This window comes from Scardinius erythrophthalmus (genome assembly GCF_964197995.2).
Source record: "Scardinius erythrophthalmus genome assembly, chromosome: 17".
NCBI classification, from domain to species: Eukaryota; Metazoa; Chordata; class Actinopteri; order Cypriniformes; family Leuciscidae; genus Scardinius; species Scardinius erythrophthalmus.
This window is the reverse complement of record NC_138237.1, coordinates 5,320,063-5,330,448: the sequence shown is the minus strand read 5'-3', so window position 1 is coordinate 5,330,448 and position 10,386 is coordinate 5,320,063. Positions and strand designations below refer to the sequence as shown.

The 10,386-nt window shown below is 38.0% G+C and overlaps 1 protein-coding gene across 2 annotated transcripts; it reads left to right on the top strand.

The window, feature by feature from the left end:
• The first annotated feature begins 2,146 nt into the window (after nt 1–2,146).
• Nucleotides 2,147–9,565, top strand: LOC308706282 (uncharacterized protein). 2 transcript variants are annotated; one of them, XM_081391855.1, is made up of 4 exons: nt 2,147–2,289; nt 2,676–2,791; nt 7,233–7,343; nt 7,459–9,565. In XM_081391855.1, the coding sequence occupies exons 2-4, from the start codon at nt 2,734–2,736 to the stop codon at nt 8,265–8,267; spliced, it is 978 nt and encodes a 325-aa protein (XP_081247981.1). In that variant the 5' UTR covers nt 2,147–2,289; nt 2,676–2,733; the 3' UTR covers nt 8,268–9,565. The 2 variants fall into 2 exon arrangements, with proteins under 2 accessions (XP_081247981.1, XP_081247982.1); XM_081391856.1 differs by having other exon boundaries at nt 2,154–2,289; nt 7,513–9,559.
• Nucleotides 9,566–10,386: the final 821 nt, after the last annotated feature.

Here is a 10,386-nt window from a genome sequence, read left to right as displayed (position 1 = left end):
TTCCTATTAAAGGTGCTCCAAGGGATGTCATGCGTTTTTTAGGCCAAACATTTTTTGTCACATACAGCAAACATCTCCTCACTATCCGCTAGCTGCCTGTCCCCTGAACACACTGTAAAAAAACACGGTCTCTGTAGACACCACAGGCTCCACAAACGGTGACAAAACAAACTGGCCCAGTCTGGACCATGAAACATAACAAACAATGTTCCAGCCAATAACCGACAAGAATGATGGGGGTGGGGGTTGAGGGGTTAGTGCGCGTTCACATGAAGGGGGATGTGGGGAGTGGAGGAGAGAGAAGCATGAAGAGGGAGGTTAGCTAGAGGAGAGATGTCCTAGACAACGACTAACGTTAAAAATGTATATTCTTAAGAATTTTGATATGGCCGACACAAACGACCAAAGAGATGAACAAAGAGCAAAGAATAGGGAAGAGGAGAAGGAACGCGCTGTTACGAACCCCTCTTTAAAATTGGCAGAAAAGGGTTGCTTAACATAAAGGACACGTGAAACCTAAATGCAATGCTAGAACATGTATTTAAATAACAAAACTAGGAAAACACGTATCATAACGAAAAGAAAACAAAGATATTTCTAAAATAACTACCAAACTATGATAAACACAAACAAACAACAAGACACTTCAAAGTATAAAGGCAACGAATATGAACAAAAAAATATTATTAAGAAATAAACCAAAGGGGGAGGGGACGGGATGAGGAGGAGGGAGGGTCCATTTCAGCTCTCAAAAGATCTGATCCTGAATCAGCGTGAAAAGAAAAACCTTGACATTGAATTCAGCTCTGAGAGACCAGATCTGGATTCATCAGTAGAGACGGGTTACACACGCAGTAGGAAAATAAATGTCCCTGTAATGCAATGAATTTAATGCAAATACTTTGAAAAGAGCTTTTTTATTTGCTTATAAAAATGAGTGTCATCATCAGTGACTCATTGGATGATGTCATGATATTAAATGTCTTTATTGCCAAATTCTGTAATTGGATTATCATCAGTTATTGTAAAGTATTATCAAAGACAAGATCGATTTTAAAAGAAAAAAGAGGCTTAACCAGTTCAGGCACTTTCTCCATTTGCTTCATGCGTCACATGGTCATTTCAAGATTCAAGATTCTTTATTGTCACTATAGGCCTAAACAGTACACTACAGACATTAGACATACATTGAAGAATGCAGAGGAAGTTAACCTGTGGGATTGAGGTATGAAATTTGTGAAATGAAAGTTGTGTGTGATGGGTAGGTTTAGGGGTCGGGTTAGTGTAAGATGTAAATGTATAAAAAACATTACATCTATGGAGAGTCCCCACAAAGATAGCGAACCAGACTGTGTGTGTGTGTGCGTGTATGTGTGTGTGTCTGGCAGTGTTCAGCTCCCGTAAGGCGCAGAGAAGCTGTTCTTCAGTCTATTTGTCTGTGATTTGATGGACCTGAATCGTTGACCAGAAGGCAGCAGTACAAGCAAGTGATGCCCGGGGTGGAAGGCAGTGTGTAAATGTAAAGTTCTTTTAACATGATAATAAACAACTGACTGACTTTTCCATTTGTTGACATGAAATGGTTGGATTCAGATGGTAAATATCATATATTTAATATGCATTACAGGAACATTGATTTTCCTACTGCGTGTGCAACCCGTCTCTACTGATGCATCCAGATCTGGTCTCTCAGAGCTGAATTCAATGTCAAGGTTTTTCTTTTCACGCTGATTCAGGATCTGATCTTTTGAGAGCTGAAATCCAACCACACAACAAAAATAGAAATATTTGCATAAAACAACCTTTACACATGCTGAAAATAACTCAGCAGCATTAGTGAGGTCAAAATTGATTTATAATTTTTATATGCAACACAACTGAATACCATTAATTAATAGTAGTGGTTGAACAGATCAAGTAAGCAATGGGTGAATTTGATATTTTTTCTCTTATTCCTTAACTCCAGGCATATCAATGTATATTTATATTTATACACATTCTATATAACCTTTATAAATTAGATATGTTATCGTGGCTGATATTATATGGATAATACATAATAATATATATATATATATTATCCATATAATATCAGCCACAATAACATATCTAATCTATAAAGGTTATATAGTTTAATATGGTTTCCGCCAGTAGAGGCGCTTGAGCAACCGAAGCAATGACACACATCTGAGTCTAGGAGAAGAAGAGAAGTGAGCGAGGGAAGGGAACATAAACATGAGAAGTGGAACACAGCCGTTCATTCTGCTCTAAATCTGCTGTTTTCAGACTGTGAGTACATTCATTTTATCATTTATCAGTAGACATCTATATCCAAAAGATTAAACGAGTCTGTTCATTTAGTGAATCACACGGAAATTAATCAGAAATGAATACTATTTTATTCCATAAACAAATGAAACCTGGTAAACAGAGTTTTTAATGCATGTAAATCATATCTAATTTAAGAGCAACATAAAAATCAGTATGAAATAAATAGTTGTTTGAGCAAAACACTTAAACCGTGAATAATCCAGGCTGATTGTAGATTAACGTTAAGTGTGATGATCATCTGCTAAATGAGCAACAACGACCACAATTCACTCCTTCAGTCAGTGAAGCTCCCACAGCCGTTCATGAGAGTTTAAATGCTGGGAAATATTCCCATCTTCCCACAGGAGAAGAAGAAGCAAGCAGGAGGAATTACGGAGAAACTACGGACATACTATTGTAAAGATGGAGTTTGAGGAAGAACCCTGCAGAATAAAAGATGAAGATACAGAGGAACAAATAGGTTGGTGTTTTCCTTCATTCTGTTAAATTTGTTAAATTTAAAATATGCTATTTTAAAGGTTCCTAATTTTGTTTTGGAGTCATTAAATTTGTTTACATGCATCAAAGTTTTCAATGATTCTCAAACGACTCATCCGATGATTCAGTCTCTTTAAGATGGCCCAGTCTGTTGTAATTCCTAAATCTCAGCGATTGTACACACTGTAAAGACAGTAACAATAATGTTGAATTTACCATATCAATCCGAGCGCGAGTCCGATGATAAAACAGTGGAAGAACTAATTATTCCACCCAGACCTCCATCTCAAGAACGACTTGAGCAGGACGTTTCTCAGTGATGCGCTACTCAGTTTGAGGTACATTATGTAACTGTAATTCCTCACAATCTATGTTTATCAACAAACCCATGTGTATATTTCTAATTTATTGTGGTGCACATGCGGGAACTGTATCAATAACGGTGTCAATAAGTCATTAAAACAAATCTTGCTCCATACTTAATCATTACTCAAAGTAGTGAGAGCGAAAGGTTGACCAATAGTGAATGTTACCAATAACGATAACTAGGCTGGACCGGGCTAACCAATAAACCAAACTAAGGGTGTGTTCACACCTGCCTCGTTTGGTTCGATTGAATCGAACTCTAGTTCGTTTCCCCCCTTGGTGCGGACCTTTTGGGCAGGTGTGAATACAGCAATCGAACTCGGGTGCGGACCAAACAATCGAACCGAGACCCAGCTGAAGAGGTGGTCTCGGTACGGTTCCAAACGAACTCTGGTACGGTTCGTTTACGGTGTGAACATGAACCGACCCAATTGCAGAAAACTGCGCCTTTTATTTGACTGCTCTTATGAGGATACGGACATTTTGGCATAATGGTGTCTAAAGCGAGCGAGCAAGAGCGCGCGCATGGCAGAGAGAGAGGGAGCGAGAGACCTTGCGTGCGTGTGCCAGCTAGTGTGCCTCACGAAGCGCATGTAAGGAATCAAGTAATCAATTGTCGGTGCGGGCGGGCTTTTATCTATACCATATAGTTTCTTCATATTGCGTTTGTAGAGAATAACACCAAATCAGTAAAATAACAAATATTACATTATGAAATATCTCCATGCTGAGCCTGTTTGTGCAGTTCCTGCTTTTCCCTGCTTGAGAATTCCTGTCCAATGAATGGACGACCTTAGCACACGTGTGGTTTTGTTTACACATTTTGGTTCACTTGTAAAAAGAGCAGTGTGAAAGCGAACCTTACCAAACAAAAAAAATCAACATCCTATTTGGTCCGGACCAAAGCAAGTGAACTATCGGACTTTCCTGGTGTGAATACACCCTAAGTTCCTACAGCTACCCAGTGCGAAAGCCCCTAGTGTTTGAGGGCCGGTAAAAGTAGATGTTGTTCACGGGAAGCCAATGAAGACCATAGGCTGGCATTATACAAACGTGTAACTGCGTTACGTGTGCAGGTCTTTGCAGACCATTTACATTCACAGACAGCAATCCTACACATTTGAGCTGCACTGATACCAGATTCGGTATCGGGCCCGATACTGCGCACGTGTCCTCATACTAATACTCATTAAATTGCTTCGATAGCAACAACTGGTACCACGCAGCGCTTACAGTGCTGTACAGTGTAGGGCTGTCACTTTTGTAAAAAAAAATCTGATTTTTGAGACATAAGTGTTCATTGAATCGATTATAAACTCGATTTTCCATGTCTAAAGACGTTTCCATTTTAAACGGCAAATATGGTCAAATCCACGGACAACTAACAGGCATTAGGACAAACGTAAAGAGGGCGCTTGAGACGCGCACAAGTCAGCAATATTTCTGATGATTAGTGCCGTGAAGTTTCGTGCACAATGACAAACAGGAGTGCAACATTCTCCAAAAACAATAATCAGATTGGACTGCCATAACATCAATGAAAAACATTACTGCAGGCTTCAACATGGCTGTGTTTACTATTAGAAATGTCAAACAAATTTAGCCTACATAGTCTCCACATAGTCTGAATCTGTATCTGTATGCATGAGACTGTCTGAATACCGGCAGAATTCACATTTTTGTAGTAAAAAGAGACACATTATGCAGAAGTATAAAAGTGTGTTTGTCAGAGCCTGCAGTTGCTGTGTGACGGGCATTCGCTGCCGGCGTATCGTGACGAGCTGGACCGGACGCGCTCCGAGAAGGCCGTTGAAATCGTTTCCCTTTTTTCGTTTAAGAAACTTGTGTTGGTTGGTCCGATCGATTGTGCAATCAATTTTCGAACGTAAAGTGACAGCCCTGGTACAATGCTTGTGATAAAGACACGCCGACAACAGAGCAATCGCGCGCGCCCAGAAAACCACGTCTAATGCTTAAAACCTGCATTGAAATCTCTTTCTGACGAATTCACAAAAAAATCAAGTAAAAACACCAGTCTTGGAGAGTATCCTAGTAAACATAGCTGTTAATGTCTTAAGTGACATGAAATGCAGTTGGGAAATGAAACACATGAAACTATATTGGATCCGTACATTTGGTCTTAAAGGGACAGCAGCTTATAAACTTGCTGCTGTGTTTTAAATGTTAATCAAACAACAATGGACAAAGAAATCACTCACTGCTCTTGACTGAATTACTTTTTTTTTTTTAAAAAAGATTAATCTATATTTAATTTATACAGCGACGGTTATATGCAGTGTATTTACATTTGATTAGTTATTCAAATTCTGTACCTGATAAATACTGTTAGAACTACCTGAAAACACGAAAAGCACTGTTTATTTCACTGTTTTATTTCATATATTGGGTTTATTTGTGCTATTTGTAATTGGAATATTTGTTCATGTTTTATTACTGACTGTACTTGTCTTTAATATTTTTTAAGGTACATTATAGTATAGCTAGTAGTTTTTTCTGTACTATACAAATTGTAATAGAGTATTGTGATATTTCAATGATATTTCAACAACCAAGCTAGTAAAAAAAATCCTTAGCATTGATTGATCCCTGCGAAAGCTAACTATTTACTATTTAATAGAAGATCAAATATGATATGCAATAGAATGAACAGAAGCTTGTACAATACATTTTAACAGGCATAATTAAGCATGAAAATAACTGAAGGAAAATATATAATTGCTAAACAAATTAAATTAAGAATTATGATTCATATTCATTTGGTTTCTCTACCTAATATATTTAAAAATTACAAATGCAGTGAAAACACAGGTATTGGTATCGGCAAGCACCAAAATATAAAGTAGCGGGATCGGACTCGCCGTGTTTCAGCGCGTTGTTCCAGGAAAAGCGTATCAACAACAGGAGTTACACATTCTGACATGCGTGCATCTGAGTAGGCATTGGTGACACGCTGTATTAGTCTTTATATTTGATTATTAATAATTAATGATAAATCACTTTGACTCATTTTACAATCCTTTTAGGTCTTTATTTAGATTAAAAACTCTTCTCATTCATTTGGTGTGGAACATGGCGCTTTGATCAGCATTTGCACACCCTGTCATGCTGTCAGTAGACGCATATTGCAGTATTAAAGGTGCTTTAAGCGATGTCACACATTTTTTAGGCTGAAACATTTTTTGTCACACCCAGCAAACAACTCCTCACTATCCGCTAGCTGCCTGTCCCCTGAACACACTGTAAAAAAACGCGGTCTCTGTAAACAGCCCAGGCTCCACAAACGGCAACAAAAACAAACTGGCCCAGCCTGGACCACAAAACATAACAAACAGTTTTCCAGCCAATAACTGACAAGAATGATGTGGGAGTGGGTTTAGGGGTGGGGGTTGAGGGGTTAGTGCGCGTGCACATGAAGGGGGGTGTGGGGAGTGGAGGAGAGAGAAGCATGAAGAGGGAAGTTAGCTAGAGGAGAGATGTCCTAGACAACAACAACGACTAACGTTAGAATTACATTCTCTTGAATTTTGATATGGCCGACACTCGACCAAAGAGACGATGTTCCGATGAACAAATAGCAAAGAAGAGGGAAAAGGAGAAGGAACACGCAAAGTCCCGAATGTACAGCGGAAAATCCTGTTTCAGGAAGCACGGAAGAGAGGGGGACGGGACGGGACGGGACGAGGAGGGGGGAGGGTCGAGCTGGCCTCCATTTGTTTGACAATACTTCGAACGTCAACAAGAAGTTACGTCACCCAACATCGCTTAGAGCACCTATAAGGCTAACGATTAATCTACTAATTGATCGATAATTTAAAGGATGATCGATCATGTGTAAATTGACATCCCTAGTTTCTATTTATTTCCTAAAATAACACATTAGATGATGCATCATCATCCTGCACATGTTAAACCTGTATCTAAATATGTTACACTTTAAAAGTAAATTCACCTTAAGGGGGGCATGTTCCCCTACTATTTGCACCTGAATATTATTATATTTATAATAATTATATATTCCCGTCTTCCCACATGTGAAGAAGCAAGCAGGAGGAATTACTCCAGGAGAAACTACGGACATACTATTGTAAAGATGGAGATTAAGGAAGAACCCTGCAGAATAAAAGATGAAGATACAGAGGAACAAACAGGTTGGTGTTTTCCTTCATTCTCTTTAATATTTGAAGGCTACATGCTAATGTGTTAATTATATATAATAATTAATAGCATTAATAATTAACTAATTCGTCCTTTAATTGAATTTAGATCCTATTGATGTGAATGTTTTGAAACATGAGTTTCGAAAACCTCATTTCGCAGATGAAGATGGAAACATTTCACAGACTGAAAAACAATTTCCACTGAAAATAACTGGAAAAACTGGAGTCAACGGATCTTTAACCTGCTCTGAGTGCGGAAAGAGTTACACAATCAAATCAAGGCTTAATGTGCACATGAGGATTCACACTGGAGAAAGGCCGTTCTCTTGCACTCAGTGTGGAAAGAGTTTCTTTCGAAAAGGATACCTAAATGAGCACATGAGAATTCACTCTGGAGAAAAACCGTTCACATGCTCTCAGTGTGGAAAGAGGTTCACACATTATAGTAATTTCAAAGATCATCTGCGCTCTCACTCTGGAGTGAGATCATTCAGCTGTGATCAGTGTGGTAAAAAATTTGTTTCTTCATCGAACTTATGTGCACACCTTAAAGTTCATGCTGCTGTGAAGCCTCACCTTTGTACTTTCTGTGGAAAGAGTTTTTCACTACTGAAGTATTTAAAAGAACATGAGACTATTCATACTGGTGTGAGACCTCATGTGTGCTCTGACTGTGAGAAGAGCTTCTCTACATCCAGCGCCTTGATAAAACACCAGAGGATTCACACTGGAGAGAAACCGTACAAGTGCTCACACTGTGGAAAGAGTTTCTCTTGCTCAAAATCCTTGAAAGAGCATGAGAGAGGTCATACTGGAGAGAAGCCGTACCAGTGCTCTACATGTGGGAAGAGTTTCACCCGATTTGCTAGTCTGCGCTATCATAAGAAAAAGCATTGCCCAAATTTTCCAGAATAAGCAAAGTCCATGTTCAGATCCGTCACTTTCAAGTAAATAGTCTGATATTCTGATAAATCAAGAGTTGTTTGCAACTGAGATGATTTGAGAAATTTGTTAAAATTACATAAGTCAACGTGAGGATTGTTGGAAATTGGGGGAAGGTCAAAATGCCTGGTTTCAGGTGGAAATGTTTATTTTGCTTATGTTAGGGAGTAAATATGGTGAAACTATAGTTCCCTTTCAATTGGTCACGTTCTACGTCATTTCGGAAGTTACCGACGAATTGGGATCCCGTCTGAGAACTATTTCCATCAATATTCTGTACAAATTAATTTTGCAAGTCTGGCTGTGAAGAGGTGATGCACTATTAATGTCATTCTATTATTAAGGTCATTCTACTTGAACTATTCTTGTACAAATGGCACTGTATTAAGCAGTACATGAAAAGTGTTTCTGTTGCTTCATGAAAATGTCTGAAATTACAAATATTGTATCTCATCCACTTCGTCTGTGATAAAGTACACAAACCCAGAACGAGTGTCACTACGGGAAGCAGAAAGTGCCCGACTTCACGGCTCCTTTTCAAAAAAAATTTTTTTTTTTAATATATATTTCCATTTTAATAAAAACTTGTTAAAGGGATAGTTCACCCACTAAGGAAAATTCTGTCATCATTTACTTTCCGTTGTGTCGTTTTAAAAGTGTATGACTTACTTTCTTTTGCTGAACATAAAATAAGATATTTTGAAGAATGTTGAAAGTCAAAATGTTTTGGTTACCACTGACTTCCATTGTATGAACAAACAAAATACTGAGACATTTCTTAAATTATCTTCTCTTATGTTCCACAGGAAGAAAGTCATTCTGGTTTGAAACGACATGAGGGAGAGTAAATGATGCATAAATTAAAAACTTGTACATGCATTGAGCTCGACCAGTGTCCGATCCACGAACAAATGACTCTTAAGAGTCAGTTCATTTTAGTAACTCAAAAACACAAATAAACCAGCCGGAGCGCATCAATGAATCCTAAATTATTACTTTCGTCATGTCCGACTTGAAATAATCCAATGGCTTCATAGAGTACCTTAAGACCGTTACTGAGCAGTTATTCACATGACACATTATGAGTTGTGTTGAGCGATAGGCTATTTAATGTAATTAATAAATTAAACCTGGTCAAGTCACCTTCATTTATATAGCGCTTTTAACAGTACAGATTGTTTCAAAGCAGCTTTACAGTGATAATAGGAAATTAAAGTAACAGAGATTGTTTTGGCTTTACAGCAGCTCTAGAATAAAGTTATTGTCCAGCTAAAGTTTGTTTTGATCGATTCACTTCCGTTGCAAAGATCATTAGTTATTAACTTAAGGAAAGGACTCGTTGAGCAAATATAGAGCTCATTTCTGCATAAAAACACCTCTTTTGAGAAGAATAGACTAAAATATCATAAAGAAATAACAGTACTGTACAGTAGGCTAACAGTCGGCTTTTTCGTTTTGTTTTTATTTGCCATTCTTTTATTAAATTATAGCAATTAAATCTTCTCCTTGAATGAGCAACTTTCACTTTCACTTTAGCGCGACGCATTGCCTGTTTTCTGCCAGTAGAGGCGCTCGAGCAACCGAAGCAATGGCACACATCCGAAGAGAAGTGAGCGAGGGAAGGGTACATTAACACGAGAAGTGGAACACAGCCGTTCATTCTGCTCAGAATCTACTGTTTTTCAGACTGTGAGCACATTAATTTCTTCATTTATTAGTTGTATTTTCATTTTTTGCAATGAAAACAAAAAAGCTGGTAAACAGAGTTTTAATGATAAATCATAATCCCCCTTGTTGATCAAATGACAAAAAAGCTTTCCCTCTGAAAAACAATAACCATCAACATTAGATTAACGGTTTCTAATTAAATATTAAAATTCTCTACATATGATTATTCACGAACTGTAAATAACAGCATTTGACCAATCATAAAAGGAAATTGCTAGCCTTATACTATTTCAAAGATATAAGTTACAGCTCAGGAATGACAGCAGAAACCAAAGTCTCCGCCGCTGGTTCCTTCGAGATTTTCCTATGGGGTTTTATAATGATGAGTAAAATAAAGCCTGCTTTAAACATAGCTTGACGATAC